The sequence below is a fragment of the Pleuronectes platessa genome, chromosome 12 (genome assembly GCF_947347685.1).
Source record: "Pleuronectes platessa chromosome 12, fPlePla1.1, whole genome shotgun sequence".
Lineage (NCBI taxonomy): Eukaryota > Metazoa > Chordata > Actinopteri > Pleuronectiformes > Pleuronectidae > Pleuronectes > Pleuronectes platessa.
The window spans coordinates 19972434-19990996 of NC_070637.1; the positions used below are offsets into that span (position 1 = coordinate 19972434).

The 18563-nt window shown below is 42.5% G+C and overlaps 2 protein-coding genes across 2 annotated transcripts in view; one reads left to right on the forward strand and one right to left on the reverse strand.

Moving 5' to 3' along the window:
- The window catches only part of sparcl2 (SPARC-like 2), a 9279-nt gene extending 5691 nt beyond the window's left edge, over positions 1–3588 (reverse strand). The window contains exon 1 of the mRNA XM_053436940.1: positions 3571–3588. Within this exon, the coding sequence (XP_053292915.1) occupies positions 3571–3588 (18 nt within the window). The remainder of the gene's footprint in view (positions 1–3570) is intronic.
- Positions 3589–4400: 812 nt separating this feature from the next.
- The window catches only part of ccser2a (coiled-coil serine-rich protein 2a), a 47583-nt gene continuing 33420 nt past the window's right edge, over positions 4401–18563 (forward strand). The window contains exons 1-3 of the mRNA XM_053436678.1: positions 4401–4515; positions 13485–14953; positions 15043–15254. Coding sequence (XP_053292653.1) covers positions 13528–14953; positions 15043–15254 — 1638 coding nt within the window. The 5' untranslated portion in view covers positions 4401–4515; positions 13485–13527. The remainder of the gene's footprint in view (positions 4516–13484; positions 14954–15042; positions 15255–18563) is intronic.

Sequence of the window (18563 nt, forward strand, 5' to 3'; positions counted from 1 at the left end):
TCCTAATTATATAACAGGAATGGTGCACGCTGATCTCATGATGTAGATGGATTGGAATGATCCAGTTTAGTGTTGTGGTTTGTGTCTCTGGATGTTTTTTTGAAGGGAATCGACCTCGTTTGAGATGCACCACTGACGTGTCTGTTCCTCACTGGATTAAAGTGAAGCTCAAGATGAGTCAAGGCGTCTTCACTGGTGTCATAAAGTTGTCTGCAGCAGATGGGGAGTTCAAATTTAACCTGGGTTTTTATATACCATGCAGTGCTGCCTCGCATATTCATATTCTTATACCACAACTGAAGCTGCTGTCAGTCAATGCTGATAAGCACGTGTGTGTGTGGGGGGTGTGTGTGTGTGTGTGTGAGAGGGAGAGTGAGTGTGTGTACCGTTTTAGGCTATGATCCATTACAGCCCAGACAGTGCAAAGCGCCACTGCATCAACACACCAGCACACATTAGGATAAGGCCATGACCAATTGCCCTTAGTGTAAGTGAGACGGACACTCTTATGGTGTCCCAGTGTTTGGGTGGGGTCGCGTTTACACACACACACACACACACACACACACACACACACACACACACACACACACATGCAAATCTCTGTGTGTGTTCCTCCGGCACCTGTTGGCAGGGGTCCTGGAGCGCCACCTTGGCTGAGGGTGTGTTTACAATCTGACCCCCCACCCCCCACCCCAACAACAGCTGAGTGTCTCCACTGTGCACTTGCCTGCAAAAGACCCCCCAACCTGCAGTCGTATGCAGTGGGAAGTTTTTCTTCTCTGAACAGACTGTCTGTGACCCTCACCCTCAGCCCTCGGTTGTAATCTAGCAATGCGTGAAGAAGAAGGGCTGCCTCAAGGCCATCTGATAAGTGTCCTTGTGTTTGCAGCACAAGCACAGAGAAGTGTTGAGTCATCCGTGAGACTCTGCCAGAAAGAGGGAGTCACTGTCGAGCAATGCAGGGGATGTGTGGCTCTTCAGATGATGCCTTCACACAGGCACTGAAGCCCGGACATCTTTTGGCTAGTGTGCAAATGTCCGAGTCCGTTGCTCAGGTCATTTCCCGCAACTTTTCCTGGATGTACAAGAGGTGTCCTACGTGTAGAAGACGCTGAGAAATGTGTTGCCTGGAAAGCTTTAGGCATCGGGACTGACTTCGGTGTTGATGTCCTGTAAACTAAGACATGTGATTACCGCAGCAGTATTTATATGACCAGTCCTGCCGTCTGCATGCTCTCACCCGGGCGCCAGAAGAGAAGCTCCTGCCAGCTCGTATATTAGAACGGTTGTATTGCAGTCATCCTTTCCCTCTGCAGGCAGTGTTGTCATTCTTTCAGGTCATCGTGACGAAAGGGTTAAATCCCTTTTGTTCTTTCCGTGTATAATTTCTGACCCTAAAGACTTTCGTGAGGTTTCTATTACCCGTGTGCATAGAGATGAGGTCATTCAGGATAACGCACTGTGGTTAAATCCTTTTTTGCCTGCATGGCTCCACGTGTGTTGTGGTCTTGTGCTCGGAGCCTGGTGACTGGATTTGACATTGACTTTGCTGTGATCCTCTGCGCTCTCCTCTCTCAGTATGAGGTCTATCATTAGGAGCTATACTTAGCCGCACTTATCAGTTCTGTCGTTTCCATGGGTGAGACCACAGATGTTTAAAAGGCTTTTAATAGCTCAGTGTGCAGCAGAGTGTGGGCACGGGGTCTCAGACAGGGTCAGGTATTGACAGGTATTGGGGCAACAATGTCCTTCACACATCAGGAAAATGCCCTTGGGATAAAAAAGAACACAGATGATACCGTGGCCTGTGGCGATGATTGCACCGTTTTTGACAAGTTGATTGATAATAGTGCATTTTAGTGAGGACAAAAACTTCAGAAAACTAGAATGGGACTGAGAAGAGCGCCTCCCATCGCATTCCATCCTTCTACTAAATCTGTTGTGCACTTTTTGCGTAATCCTGCTGAAAAATTTACAAACCAAGAATCAAAAGGACAGAGGAGAAAACACAACTTCAGTGGGGGAGGGAAAGATGAAGACTAAAGATATTTAAAAGCAGCATGGAAATATGTTGACCTTTGCATATTTCACAACAAACACGATAAAAACTAAAAGTGGACAGTTGATTGGGGGGGGGGGAAATGCTAATTTCTGCTCCGACACGAGGGCGGCGATGTGCCACAGAAAGTGCTCTGACTTTAAACATTAAACTTTGTGTTTTAAAATATTTATCAGCAGTGACACACATGCGATCCCCCTGTTTGTGGTGCAACTGTGACTCCTCTATTATATCAGCTTGTACTTTCAGAAAGCTATAAATGATGAGTTAGTTCTTTGCCTGGGAGAGGTTTCGTCATCGTAACCACTTTATATGGTGTTTACACAAGTGCCATTATGAAGGTAATGCAGGGTGCTAGCGGCAGATGTGCTGCATCATTGGCTCGATGATGGTGTTTACTGTCAGGAGAGAATGAGCAGTTGCTGTCTCACCACAGACCCTCTGAATTTCCATACTGGGAAAAGCACAGATGGCTCAGCTCCGGCCAAAACAGCGAGAAAGGTCTACCAGTGATTTATCTTTAAATAGCTTTGATAGACAGGAAGTTTGTGTTATATAATGTACAACCCACAAAGTACATCATGGGGTATGACATTCATGAGCTTAGTTGAAGAATAACAATGTTCCTATTTAAAAGTTTCTACACCCACATACTGAAGGTGCTGTCACCTTCCCTGATTAGCCCTCTCTCCTGAGCTGTGTGTACACAGACTGTGTTTGAGTGACATCTTCCATCGCAGCGCCGCCACACATCTACCCAAGGAGAATTCTAATTTACCAAACACCTGAGAGCGGAAAGTAGAAATAAGGAGAGAGAAGATTTGCATGCATTTGCAAAAGCAGGTGAAGATCATTTCTGTTATTTTTCCTTTGACGTCATACATGATGTTTGAGAGTGTAGTACTCTACAAATACGGTATACATAAAAAACATTTATTTACATAATATTTAGCTTGCCCCATCTTTACCTAGAATTACAATTTGTTATTTGTTATTAGGGTTGATTGCCCTGGAGGTTATGTTTTCATCCCGGTCCATTTGTTGGTTTGTTTGATTGTTTACAAGATTACAAACAAACTACAGGACAGATTAACCTGGAACATGGAGAATAGATATGTTATCAGTCAGGGGTAAAACCCATTGCATTCTGGAGTGGATCCAGATCAGGGAGCAGATCCAGAATTGTTTTGTTTTTTTTACCTTTCTGTCACATTGCAATATAAGGTGCTTTCCCAGGGAATAGTTCATGGATCTTGATGGAAAAAATCCGGCATACAGAAGGCTGCTCTCTGTGAATGTGTGAAGTTTGGTGCAGCTTGTCAGACTTGAACCGTTGGGCCTTGGTGGAGCTATGGGCTAAAGTTATGAGAGCTCATAGACTGCACCTGCAGCAGTGTCAGTGCTATGGGGTTGGGTTATCGTCACAGAGGATCGTGGGGGTTTGCATCATGGTCTCAGTGTCATTGCTCCCGTGCTCAGTATTTGCCTCCTCAGGTGTCTCTGCTTGCCAGCATGCCAGCTGTCATCGTGGCTCATATCTATTTATGTGGCAGATATATACAGTGCACAGGATATGCCTCAGTTTTTATCTCTGTGTGTCTTGAGCTGCCGGTAATGTTAATGCATCGACCTTGCACTCGCACCAGGTCGCAGGGTCACTCTCCTTAAAACCTTTAAGTCTCATTCAATAATCCTTCAAGGCTTTGAGTCATGTGATATTACAGCCTTTATGCAGACACATGTGCTTTAGACTCATGGTGGACCACAAGTGTCACGGAAATAGTAATAAGTCCCTTATGCATTTATAATAAATATTAATAAATTGGTATTGGTATTAATTTTTTTTACTTATTTCTATAGAAGTTAATTCATTTGCACAGTTATTCATTATTTAAGTTTTTAATGGGCATTGAAAAGTATGAAAAATAAGATAATTCACAAATAGTTCAAATTTACCAAAATAAGTCAGAAACTGTAATTTAAAAATACATTATAAAATAATAGAGAAAATACAAGTTTCTTTTTTTATTTGAACTTTAAAAAAAAATTGATTAATAGTTTAAATTTTATTTGTCATTTCTTTGTACTTCCTCCTCTGCTCTACTTCAAGTCAAAGTCACATTTGAAAAACAAATGACTGTCCTCAGTGTCAGTCCATGAGGTCACCTGCACAGACATGAGGGTGATATTCAAATCCTGCGTTTGCATGGCCGGCTGGACGGCAGCATCGGCTTAACATCCCCACATAAAGGCTTTCATTGTGTTGTGATGGCTCCCTGTGCTCAAAGCAATTTTAGACACTAAGTGTATCTCCAGCAACCGCCAGTGCTCAGTTAGTCTCAGAGGTTCTGCTGAGGTCAGTACAGAGGCTATGGGATCGTGCCAGCTCTTTCTTCAACTGACCTAACGGCTCTAGACTGTGGGAAAAGTTGGACACAAAGGCCTGATGTGATGTGAGGAAGCCTCGTTCATTCATTCTATTTTTCTGATACAAATGCGTACAATAATGTTGGTTCTCCAAAAAATGCATCTTTCAATCCACACGCGAATACCAAGCAATTTGAAACCAAATATTGATGTTTTTCATTCAATCGTTTTCAGTCTTGAAAAGCTAGTATACAGATGTCATTGTGTTGTATTTATTTACAGATTGAGAAATGTATGTGCATGGATCAGGTTACATCTGAGCTTTGGGAATCATTTCACTGTCTCACACATCCACAGATGCATGCAGTTTTAAAGGGGTGGTGGAAAAACTAGGGCATCTGGTATTTTGGTGAATTCAAGTGTAGATTTTCAGTGGGGAAAGATGAAAGCAGGCGTCGCCTAACCTCATCACCGACGGGGGAGGGAGGGAGGGGGATTTGGGAAACACATCTTGACGGGGGAACAGACTTTGACACAACACCGGCGTCTGCTTTGTATGGAGCCTTAAGAGTCTGAAAGCTCCACTCGCATATGTAAACCAATCAGACGGTTTTCTGTGCACTCACATTAAAAAATCTGTAAATAAATGTCTAAGATACTTTAAAACATTTGGACAAAAAGCAGGAAGCTTCTTAACGGTGACACTTAGATATGTGAAGTTGAAGTAAAAAATATGTAGAAAATATAATATTACTCTTAAAAAAAGAAAGTTAGGGGGAAAAACTTTATTCATTTGTGTTTCCAACTTATGTTTTTTTGTGTACTACTCAGGTTGTGATATATCCATTTTCTTTTCAAATTGCCTGGTATTTGTGTTTAGAATTGGAACACTCATTTGTGAATTCCCAAAGTGTCACGCAAATTGTTGTACACATGTGTACATTTCAATTTCCCTTTTTCAGATAATGTACTTATGTAGTAATACACATTTGTGACCATTTTGAATCGAATGCCTCCACAGTTTGAAAACTATTGGGGAAAAATATGCTGCCTAAGGAAATAGTAGAGATCGGGGGAAGTGTTTGTTGTGAGAGACAGAACGATAGACTCAGTGGAAAGGAAGGAGGCGAAGGAAAAGAGGGGCAAAGAGGATGTTGACCTAATAGCAGTGTATTGTCCATTCGCAGATTATAAATCCATCTGGCACGTGATAAAAATCATTTTATATCTGGGTCATTTCATATCAAGGTCATGAACTGTAATCCACATAGATCACCTCTGTCGACAGGCCTGCCATTGAAGCGAGGTGATAAGGAATGAGTTAGCGGGTTACGTCAGAACAAACAGCACGGTGGAAGAGCTGGAGATGTTTCTAATGTCGTCTGAGAGATAGAAAGTGAAACAGACAGCGGAGAAGGTGATGTCATTGTTTTGGCGCCATAGAAGAAGCCGGCTGGCGACAGACATTAGTCAACATCTGACCCTGAGTCCGAGTTGTTTATATGGTTGTGTTTGACTCACGTGAGCCTGCTCATATAAGATTTATCTTTCACTGACGTGGTCAATATAACATCAGTGCACAATCCATTCACTTTAACTCTTTATGATAAATGTGTGTTAATTGTAATATTATGCTTCATAAGAAAAACATGCTTGGTTCGTCTAGCGTTCGTGTTCTCATGAAACTATTTCAAACATCAGACAGAAACTATGCAATCTTAATAACAGCTACTAAAATATGCTTTTACAACAGTGACATCTTCCTGTGAGCTGCATGTTAACCTGCTTATGAATTCTGTGCTGCAAATAAAGATTTGAGTCTTTATGAAATGCTTTGACCTTTGAACTTCTGTGGTTCTGTTATATCGTTAAGCCTTGTTCAAAAGGAACAGGATGTCAATAGGAACTCCATAGTTTAATTCATCCTTGATGTTTTTGTCCACCTAGAACACAAATGAACCACAGCTCTTATATTGGGTAATGATATTTACATTTCTTTACGACTCTAAGGTTAAAGAAAGTAAGATTTAACAGGGGGTGTCAGATCTGCAGTTTTCACGTGGTGTGGTTCAAGTGAAGGTCATACTGTATACGAGGGGGCAGACAGTGACACAACTGTCTAAGCATGTCGCACACATACACACACATATACACTGAGCCCTGTAGATGCAGCGTGGTGTTAGGTGAAATGTGATTGTGGCGACGGGAGCGAAGACATCTGGGCTGCCACAGAAATGAAGATAAGTAGATTTATATAAGTTCCACTAAGACGACTGCAGCTCAGCATGACTCCTCGGAAAAAGCAGCAGGATTATTATAATGGATGAGTCAGGATAGTTTATGAAAACTTTTTAAAGCAGTATTTCTGTGTCGTGACTCGTCGGTAGTGTGACTCATTTTTGGCCGGATCTTTTTTTGGTCATTGTCTTGGTCATGTTGTTACCGTGACTTAAAAAAACATCTGTGTTCATATGTTTTCAGTCTGAAATCCTCTCTTCAAATCATCTCCTTTTGAAGAACATTAAAGTAACGTAGCTGATTTTGATTGAGGCACTGTATAGAAGCCTGACGTGAAAAGACAGAGAAGCTTAATTCTTCTTTAGAAACCCTGCGTTCGTCTCTTTTAATTCAGTTGCTAATGCAGTGTGGGTCGGTCCAGACCCCTGCTGTGACTTATCAAGGCCTGTGACATCACAGACTCTCGTAAAACAAGAGGAACTGAGGAACTGGCAGTGCTCCCTATGTTTTTTTTTTTTTACTGCTGGCACTTAGCAGGGAATGGTTGACTGACTGGAACCAGTATGCTGCTAAGCATGAAATGAGAAGGGGAAATTGAATTCACACGGATTCTTTACGAGAACCACAACATATTCCTGCTGGAGTCAGGTTTCACATGCGGTGCCTTTCTTATCCCCTCTGGTTGATCACATGATATTATAGGGCCGTACTGTAAACTGCTACCTAAGCTTGTAGATTTTTTTTCTTGTGTGAGGAGGATTATGTGGCTTTAGTCTTTAGACTTTGTACCATTGTTGTAAGATAAGGTTGTTTTTTTTTTGTACTGGAAATGCATCTTTCTAATGTTTCTGTCTTCTTGTGTGTATTTTCCCAAAAGCCTAAATTCTCCTCTCCTCTCCTCTTGCAGTGGGCTGGGTGGGGCTCCTGAAAGATGCCCTATCAAATATTAAACACACCCATAAAGCTTCTGTTCTCCTCACCCACACACCCATTGCCACGCACACCACACACACACCGCGTTTCACTTACACACAGGCACACATGCAAGGAGATTGAGGGAGAGAGAGAGAGAGAGGGAGAGAGAGGGAGAGAGAGACAGAGCCGGGCGGAGGACAGATCGACCTCTGAAGAGTGTCCTCCTGTTTTGTTTTGATTTTTCCTGCTACCTTACTTTTCAGTTTAGAGGATGGAGGAAGCAAAGGGCAGGGTAACCTGATGACCTGATCAACTTTAGATCTTAAGAGTTAAGGTAACGTTTCCATGATGTACTTTTTTTAATGGCTGGAGTTATGCGGTGCTGTGTGTGCTTGTTGTGGTTCCAGTCCAATACAACATGTGGTGAATACGCAGCTCTGGGGTTGCCACACCTTGTTTCTTTTCCTCCTCTCCTCTGTTGGCGTCTGTCATTTGATCTGCCACAGTTAGTGTACAGTATTACCAAAGTCTCCAATGCTGTCTCATTGGATTAGCACCATAGCATCGGTGTGGCTAGGCCCAGTATTGCTTTCACTCGATACACATTAGCCCAGCGTCAGTGTTGCTTTCATCCCCGTCTCATTCTATTAGCCTGCTCTAATGGCTCTCAGTTAATCTCTTCAGGGAGGGAGCTATGAGCCACCACCTCCCTGTCCAGATGACTGGCCTAGTTATTACTCCACTGAGACACTGGAATCTGTCAATATATGTAAATGAGCCTGCAGGTTTTGGTTTAGATTCAGTAGCAGGTCAAAAAAGTCAATTTCCCCGTTTATTTCTTCATTCATCCCCAGATCAGATATTCACAAAGAAATAGCCCCAGGCCCACATCTGTTGTTTTCAAGAATGGATCTTGGTTGAAACCATAGTCCTCAGCCACCGGCACTAGAGGGAAACTGCTCTCAGATAGTGGTTATGTGTGTGCTTCGAGTGGTCCATTGTTTTTACAACACATGTCCTAGAGCAGAGCCTGTTGGGTGACATACTAGGCTCTTCATACAGGGGTTATATTACTATTGATCCATGTAATTGATTCTTTCTGCCCTATGAAAGAAATATATATACCAAGATAGACAGAGAGATTTAGAAGAAAGAAGGCGTCACTGAGGAGTTCCTCCGAAATCATGCCAAGAATGACCAAGTGCCAGAAGAGTGATTCCATAGTTTCCCGCTCAGTCCATCAAACCCTTCTCTCCCTCCCTCCTTGTGTTCCCCTTTTTAAACTTCCCCCTTTCAGTTATCAGTTATGCACCATGTCTACAATCATCATAGACTTTAAATGATCAGACATAAAGATTTCATTGTCATTCAAAAATAAAAGATCCTTGGATCAAGCTGCAGCTACTTTTTCTTTGCCTGCTAGTCTTCTCTCCCCCCTTTCCACCAGCCTGTCCTCTGTCCCCCCATAACTCCCCCATATCCTCTCACCATGACCAGTCGAGGCAGATGGCCGCCCAGTCCTTTTATATTGGAGGTTGCTCTTCCCAGTCAGTCAACTGTTGGGTTTCTCTTTGATATTGTTAGTTCTCGACCTTACATTTGGTTTGAGACAGTCTATGATGATACAAATATAATTGAATTGAGATTTGATTATTTTAAGATTTTCAAATCTTTGCCTCGTCTGAAATAAAATGTCAGACATTTGGGATCTAACAATTATTTTGAATTAAATGATTCCTATAGCAGTAGATAACACACAATAACTTTATATGATAATTCTCTCACACAGCACAAAAAGCTTGGTAAAATAGTTGCTAAAATATATACTAATAATATAATTGATAATAATATTAAGAAATTAACAGCTGGTATGGAATACTATGAAGGAAGGACTCTTGGCGCGTACTCATTTTTCTTTATAGATTTTGTGACATTATGAGTACTCTATAGAAAAAAACGTTCAAATCTGCTTTTAAGGGCCCTGTGTGATATGAATCCCGGGAAACTAATTTTCTCCTCGGTGTCCCTTGTGCCATGTCCTTCTCTGGGGTGTCCACAGCCTGAATAAAGTCAAATAAAAAACCTGCCCTCCTTAATCTTTCAGAAGTGAAGGAAAGGTGAGGGAGGAAAGATTAATGTAGCCTGACATTTTGCTGTGCTGAGACGTAGTGCTGCAGCTTTGTAATGATGGGGAACTATGAGCGCGGGGAGACGGGGACAGACCTCCTTTCATGCGTAGCCCCGCTGACCCAATAGATCATCGCCCTAAGGCTGTCACATCCTATCTACATCCATCCTGTTGCTCCTGAAGAATGTGTCTGTGTCGTGTGTGCGGTCCAAAAAGTGAAAGCTTCGCCAGAAGAGTAATGAACAACCTCACTCTCGCAGTTCTGATTCCTCAGCCCTCCTGCCTCCCTGTAAGGAGCTCTCTGTCTGGAGCTCCTCTGGGCCGGAAATTAAATAAGGCCAAATAACTTCACTGGCAGGGAGACAGAAAACTCCCATTCCCTGTTCGACAGACAGTAAGAGAAGATCTCTGGGGGGGTAAAAGTCTGTGGAGTGATGCCTCTTAAGTCTCTCACTTTCTATCTCTATTTAACAACATCCGTCTGTATCTGTGTCCACTTCTCTTTATATCCTTTCATCTTTCTTCTCCCTCTCACTCTTTTCTCTGTCATTGTGTCCATTCATGCACTGGATGATAAACAATGCAAATGTGTGTTGTTTCATATCACAGGAAAAATCGAAACAAAAGAAGTTTTGAGCAATAAGATAACAAATTATTTTAGCTTTTGACCAATTGTCAGTGCAGTGAAGTATTCAGACCAGAAAACGGATAACAAATTATTTAAACTCTCTTTTAGATCCCTCTGTTGAACCATGTACAATCCTCTGGATCTGTTCCTAAATCTTTCTTGGGTCATGTCCCACCTCTTCACAGAATTTGATGGAAATAGGTTCAGCAGTTTTTGAGTAATCCTGCTCAAAGACATACAAATAGAAGGCAATGAAAACATAACCTCCTCATCTGAGGTATTGGGACCCGCAGCAGTTTGAGGGTTTCTCCTGATGACACATGTACATGTTTGTCTTTTCTGTAACATTAGATTTCATCATTTAGACGTATGGTTATAATCGTGACTTCTTCACTCTTGTCTTTACTTCATTTACACTATCAAGGCTTCATTGGTTTTTCCCGTGCATTGTGTCTTGGTTCACTTGAGTTTTTTTCCAGACCTTGATGTTAGTGAAGCTGTTTATTTACACTGGTATACTCTGAGGGGGAGGGGACGGCCTTCACATATGAGAGTTTGACAGATGGGCTGCACGGTTTCCTGTCCTACCTCTGAATATGTGTCAGTTAGCCAGGCTCTTGTTTACGTGTGATCCTCTTCAACTGACCTTCCGTCTTTTGACTTGTATTGGGAATAAGACTGAATACCAACCGCATTGTGTCTGTAGTTGTGTCTGTAGATATTCATAGACATTTACTGAAGATTAGTTTATAAATGTTATATCGTTGACATAATATTTATTGATTTTAATCCCAATTTGTCCCAACAATTTTATTTATTAATGTATTTGTTTATTTATCTAAAGCGCATATTGTTGTTGTGTTAGGATGAATTATACAATGATGGACATTGCACATTTTGCGCGTTTTATACTTTTTTGTTGGCAAATTTGTTTGTACTTAGCGATGCAATGTCATTTAAACAGCATTGTTTCTGGCATTGGTACAAAACTGTGGACCTAAGTTGTGGTGATGTGACTTCAGTAGGCTATGGATTTTTCCATGGGCACAATGCACTGGAACACGATAGTTCTCAGTTTACCTTAAGGCAATAGGGTGAGCTGCTTTCAGAAAGTCATTGTAAGATGTCAATTGAACAGTTTATGATCCTTTGGCCTCTCTCTTGTACACAATTTATTCATTATTAAATCCTAATCCTTATGATCATATTAACTGTATTACTTTATGAGTATGGTGCATGTGGGATTTCTCAAAGATAACTTACACACAATAGAAATTGAACCAAATACTAACATCTGCTGTGTGGACAGAAATCTTCCAGTGTCTGGGTGATGAGTGAGATGACCCAGATGAACAAACATTTGCCACAGCAGTGTGTGGATTTAAAGCTTTGTAGCAGCGATGTGTCTCTCTGGATATGAATGAAAGTTTAGAGGTCTGGGGCCACCGACAGTGAAAGCCTCTAATCTTATTGCTACCCATTGAACAGACAGATACACACAGTTACCTCCCCCTCCCCGGGGCAAAGAGGCTTTGGTTGCCCATGCTGACCTGATTTTGTGTGCGTAATTGTGTGTTTTTGTGTGTGCGCCCATGCGTGCTTATGAAGCAGATTAGGATGGTGGCATGGCCAGACACTTCTGTGGAGAGGGGTAAGTGTGTCTTTATAATTGTAGACACGTGTGTCTTCGCATGGGAATGTGGGGCAGTGCAGTACGAGTATATTTTAACCAAAATAGGAGACCCACATTGTAACACAACACAACCCCTCCCCCATTCCTGTAAGAGTTGAGTGGATTATGTCTCCAGTTTCTACCTTTGTGTCTTTGTGCCAGTTTGTCAAGGCATCCACTCACATGGGTGTATCTGCTTAATCTACTGTGTGGCTTTTCCTTTAAGCTAATTGGTAGCAATGAACGTTAACAGTTTTTGATGCAACAGTAGGTTTGTGTCTAGTAACTGCTTTTGTTCATTGTGCAAATGGGTTTACTTTGAGCTAAAGGCTTCAGCATTCTGGCTCTTAGCAACGTCTCAATTCATAATCATCCGGCACTAACCAGATGGATGCAACATGCAGGTGGCCGCATCAACACATGAGCACTTGTCACATGGCTGACGGGAAATGAATGAATCAACAATGAGTGAAAGGAAACGGCCCTGTGTTCTCCGCCTCTGTTTGCTTTACATGCTGTACACCCTGCATTCAGTGCTCACTGTATGCTGGCTACCTTCCCAGCACTGGTGCCTTGCCCCCCAGGCGTTGTCTATCAGTTTGCCCACTCTTTTGTTGGCCGGGCGTGTTGGCGCCACAACCTCCAGAGCCAGTGCCAGCTACAGGTCATGTCATGTGAGAAACCCTTTGAAAACAGAATAGCTCATCACTCTATTAACGTCTCATTAAGAATGTTCCTTAATTTACAGTTCAATATTGGTAGCTTATATGTATATCATGTGCACAAGCATGGGCAGCTCTAATTGTTTTGGTGCCCTAGACAAAAGTAACACCCCCCCATTACCCAACCAGTGCTGCCGCATCAAAATACTGGTCAGTGTAATATCATAACAATGACTGAGATGCAGTTATCTAGATAGCTAGCTACTGGCCATTCAGAATCAGTGTCCAGCATCACTAACTACCGCTTTATTGCTACTTAGAGCTGTGTCCCTAAGGCATAGAGAAAGAGTAAGTAGACCTTTATGTCTCTCATGTGATCACGTGAATGCTTCAAGACAGACTTGTCGTGACAAAGTCTCAAGTCACCCTCTAAGCTTGCCAGATTAATCCCTAATGCTCCTCACAGTCAGCAATCGTTGTAAAGGAGAAAGACATGCAACAACTGCAGCAGGTGGAAAGGACTACTGTTAGTCAAGATGAAAAGGAAGGACACAGTACATTCATCTTTTATAAAGTGAGTTTGTAGTGTACTATTTTTTGTTTGATGATGGTAAGTCACAATATTGGCTTGATTCATTTTATTTGACATCTCCAGCATTAGGGAAAAGTAAAACAGATATGGTATGTGGTAGCTGGTGCAATTAATGAGAAGTTTTAATGATATCATTGAATGGTTATTATTGTTCCAAGTTAAATCATTTGAATATAAATCTAATCATCTCTTCATCTGTTTCTGTTTATTCTTTCTCCAGTTGTGTGTGATTCCATGCTGCTTAATGCCTTTGTTGGCATCTAATGGAAGAAAAAGCATCGATCAGGTCCACCATGGTATCTAGACTGCCCAAGTTTGGTGGACGCTCATCGACTAACGGTGCTAATCCCTTATCCAATGGTTCTACCCAGCCAACAACCCCTACCCAGTATGGTAAGAGCGCTCCCCCAGCAACACAGCCAAACAGTCTGATCCGTGCCTCTTCTTTTTCCTTGAAATGGAAGAGAGACGATGCGCTGTCCATCCACAGCTCCACCAGTTCTGGGGACGGAGATGAAGACAAGACTCCGATACAGCGTCCCTCGCTAGCAAAAGATTTAAAGAGCGGGCCTCCGGGGACACCCAAGATTCGAAGATCAGGTACTTTGGTGGCAGCTGTATCCAGCCCCAAGGCAATTCCCAAGCAATCCTCTAAGATGAGTCCGAAAGTAGGAACCAAGTTAGGCCAAAGCCCAATAAACGGAGGTCTTAAAAATGGTCACACTGGCTCCAGCATTCCAGGGTCCGATTCTCGCCTTGTGCGGCCTAGGTTAGGCTCTAGCACTCCCAGAAGCAGCTCTCAAGACAGCCTGTCCAAGTCCAGTGAAAGCCTTAAGACCTTGGCACTGGACAACATGGTGCGTTCAAATAGCTTCACTCACTTCAAGCAGATTCCCTCTCCTACAACCCAATCAATGACACGGTCCTTCTCCTTTAACCGAGCTGTGGAGCTAGCCAAGCCTCTGGCCAACACTCAGCTCCGGCCTCCTCGCAGTACTTTCCTCAAACCCCCTCAGCTGAGCAATGGGAGAGTTGGTTTAGGACTTGGAGGGCTGAATGGTAGCCTGGGAGTTTCAGGGAGTCTAGATGGAGGGCTTCAGCACAGCAGAACCTCTCCCGCTGCCTCCTCTCTGCCTACCTTGTCTATCCCCTCAGCACCCAATACTCCCAGTGCTCTGAAGAAGCCTCTGTTCCCCAGTTGTGTGCTGACCAAGTCACTGGGCAGCAGCATTGGGGCTCTGGGCTTCAAGCTGGCTCGATCTGGGCAGGCCAAGCAACATAAGCCTCTTTTTCAAGGTAAAGTCAAGGGGGATATCAGAACTTCAGTTTCCCCTGAGTGTGAAGAGTCATTGGGCATACAGCCCCATGGTGAGGCTGAAAGAGCAGACTCTCACAGTGACAGTGATGGAAGCTCTGGAGATGGACGGGCCAACGGAGCAGGAAATGGTGTGGTCATGCAAAGATCATGCCAGGCTGCAGTGGAGACTCTGGAGGACATGTCCTTATCTTCCGCCTCATCTCTAGACAGAGGGGACACCAGTGAAGACTTTCTAGATGACTTTGAGAGTATTGGAGATGTGCTCAGTGATGGGGACATGCCTGACAACAGGACAGCTGACACCACTACCCAAACCCGTCTACACAGCTTTCTCAATGAGACCATCGACTGGGACAGTATAGATCTGGAAGGTAAATAAAGTAAATCAAAACGACATTCAACTAAATGGATATGTAACATTTGTGTCAGTTATTCAGCCCTGAGTTTTTATCTTCTGCAGGACACAAAGAAGAAAGCCCTATGGAGGACTCCCAGGGACCACTAGTGTTGTCTCCAGAGCAAGGTGATGTCCCCCAGGCTTCATCCGTTGAGCTGTCACCGTCCAACAGCTCTGGTGGAACTTACATGTGGGACGAGGAGGGTCTTGAGCCTCTTGGGGGACCTGGGAATCATCCATTAGACAGCTATGATAATTCAGAGCTCAACAGCATGGTGAGTACAAGTTTTCAGCGTGTGACATAAATGTGTTCAATGCAAAACAAAGCCTTTGTTTAGTTTGTCAGTCACAACATTTTGTGTTTTTCAAAACAATTTGGCAACTGATACCATTTTCACCATGTTTACGATTTCTGAATAAGGGAAACACAGATAAATATTAAACATAATACACTAAATTCTTTCAACTCTAATATAATTTCACAAAAGTTTTTGCTAAACTGATAAGGAACTCAGAACTTGCTATAGCCTTGTCCCTCCACTCCTCCTACCTTCATACCAAATGGCGGATTGATCCTTAGCATATTTCAGAGAAGGAAAGAGATGGAGAGATGCCAGAAGCCTTTTGCCCTTTTCTGCCACTTAGGCTTAAAAAACTTGAGAGAATATTTGAAGCTGTTGCAGTTTCGACTGATTGAAAGTTGGCAAAGAATGGACGTGTGTGACTGAGAAGCGGGTTCATCCAAGAACACTGGAGAGAGAGAGTGGCTAGGACAAAATCTAAAAATTAAGAGGCCTTAAAGGGGGACCTGATGCAGATTATACAAATGGAAGTATTTTAACAATATCTTGGGCGTTACAGAGAGAAAAAGAATACTAGTCTAGAATATACACTTTAAAACATTATATACACCACACTATTCTTATGTTGCCAGGGATAACATTAAATGTAGGTATACGGGCATTGTATTGATGTCATGGATGTTTCTTTGCCCCATAGTATTATTACCACATTGTGATTTATGGTATTTTTTATCTGAGTAATATTAAAAAGTGTTGAAATATTTGTAATTCGTTTTCTAGAAAAACTGACAATGATAAGTTATTTAGAAATTCTAAACTTTTATCCGCTCTGCACAGTAACACTAACAGTTTGTCACAGAATTGTTTAGTTTGGAAAGTAAATGCATAAGAACGACATAGAACATGTCAGGCTTTGTGTAGCACAGGTCTTAGCATCACTTTTTGTGTTGTGAAGATGATTTTTCCTTAAAATGGAGTTGACCCTACTCTTCTAATAAACCGTGAAGCCATTGTCAAGCATACATGCTCAACCAGGTTTAAGTCTGGGCCTTTTTTTGACACACTGTAATTGTCTTTGCTCTTTAATCAGTGTCACTTTTATATGATTTCCTTCTTCCTCTCTTTATAATTTGGGATTAAACGAGCGGAACAAAGGCTGAGAAGGAAAACAGAACTGACTAGCACTTACTGCCAGCTCTCCCCAGCCATTTCATGCCAGCCTCTCTCTGGCTTTCTCAGAGGAATTTTGATCTGGCCACCAACTGTGAGTTAATAGCATCGCTGGCCTCGCTGCGGTCCTGTGTGTTCCCGTACCACGGCACCTGATCTCAGGAATGCTATAAAGAGCTTAAAATGAGCTGGATTATAACTTATATAAAACACTTTTTGTCTCTACTACTTTTAACCATGTGATGTTGACACAATAATCACCACAAATTGTAAAAGTGAAACTGAAAAGAAAGTGTGTGTGTCTGGATGTTCCATCTGTACATGTTCACTGCTGCTGTCAGTTTGAGCACACGTGCTTTAGCTATGTGTATGTGATTAAGAGTTATTCACTGTGTGTGTGTGTGTGTGTGTGTGTGTGTGTGTGTGTGTGTGTGTGTGTGTGTGTGTGTGTGTGTGTGTGTGTGTGTGTGTGTGTGTGTGTGTGTGTGTGTGTGTGTGTGTGTGGTAGATTAGTTAAACTGTCATCATGTGCTAGACTTGTTGGACTTTTGAAGGTTTTATCGACATTCCATAATGGCTCAAACCACAGCTTGTGGATTGTGGCCCCCCTAAACTTTACATACTGTGCTGTTCTTTTCACACATAACATTTTCGACATAACAATGCAGGATGGATTATGAGAGATATGAACACTTCACTTCAGTTCACTTCTACGTGAATAAAAAAAGCCACAGGGCTTCTAGGGTGTGTTGACCTGGAACATGTGTTTCCCCTGTGAGTGTGTCCGAAGACTGTTATTTCATTACTCCCACCCTTAGCTAATGCAACGTCCATCCAACTTTACTGTGGAGAAATGACTGAATGCGTGTTTGCAGCATGTGTAACCTGAAGCAAATCTACTCGTGAATTTATTTTGAAACCAAAGTAATCTTGAATGTTGTCTTGACTCTCCTCTCAGTATAGCTCTACTCTTTCTGAACATATGCCGTGTACAATGACATGTTTCCAGAGTTTTCCTTTCACATATGAAGGGCGGATTCATTAGGTAAATGTCAGGAACAGTCAGGTCAAGGGTGGTGCTTGGGGCGGGAGGCGGGAGGCGGGAGGCGGGAGGCGGGGCACATCGCAGCAATGTTTTTGTTTACAGCACATCGACAGGGGTGTTGACTGTCATCCCGTAAAGCTCTGGAATCTAATATCCTTACCAGGCTGACATCTTCATCTGCGTCTTCTATGTGTATGACTCCTGTTTTTCATTCTGAGATTATTGTATTCTTCCGGTTTCGCGTTAGTCACATTTTAGAAATGTCTCTGACACGCCCACTCGCTGTGAGCTCACACGGGCTCACTTGGATATTTTACAGACATTTTAAAGCAACCAGAGCAACTGACTCAGACATTTTCATTCTTACAGCCTCTCCAGAACGTTTCAGAAAAATGTTCACACTTCAGTGCATGTTTGAAAGCCGCTTAATTGGGGTACAGGCATCAGGTCAGAGAAGAAGGGGATGGTGCTCGTGTCTGCTAGGATCTGATGGTGGCTGTTGACTAAGGGCACAAAGAGGCAAAGGATAGAACCAGAGAGAGAGAGAGCGATAGAGAGAGAGAGAGACTTAGTGACTGATTGCTGATGTGTGAAGATCAGCTCTATGGGGAATCTGCCTTTGAGATACTTTTACATAACTGTTTGATTAGAGAAAATGGGCCCACTTACAGTAATTGGATGCACCGAGCTCTCTCTGTTCCACCCCTTTCTCGTTTTTAATTTCCATCTGTTCATCTCATTCATTCCTCGTTCACTCAGTAAATACTTCCTCGCACTGAGGAGAAGAAAACCATGGATATAATCCTGCCACAAAGCAGTGTCTGTTTCCAAAACGATTAGTTATTCTGGTGGATGTATCCTGCTTAATCTATGCTGTGTATAACACTGTGTATCTTTGTTTTTGTTGGTTGTTGAATGAAGTGCCCCTTTTTTTTCTGCAGCAGTTTGTTCCTCTCTTGGTTCTGCTTTCAATTAAATTCTAGAGGAAAATAAATACCAGCCTAATCTAATTACATAAAAAGTCAAAGCATTTAATCACAGCTTTGAATAAATGGAAACTAAAAGAC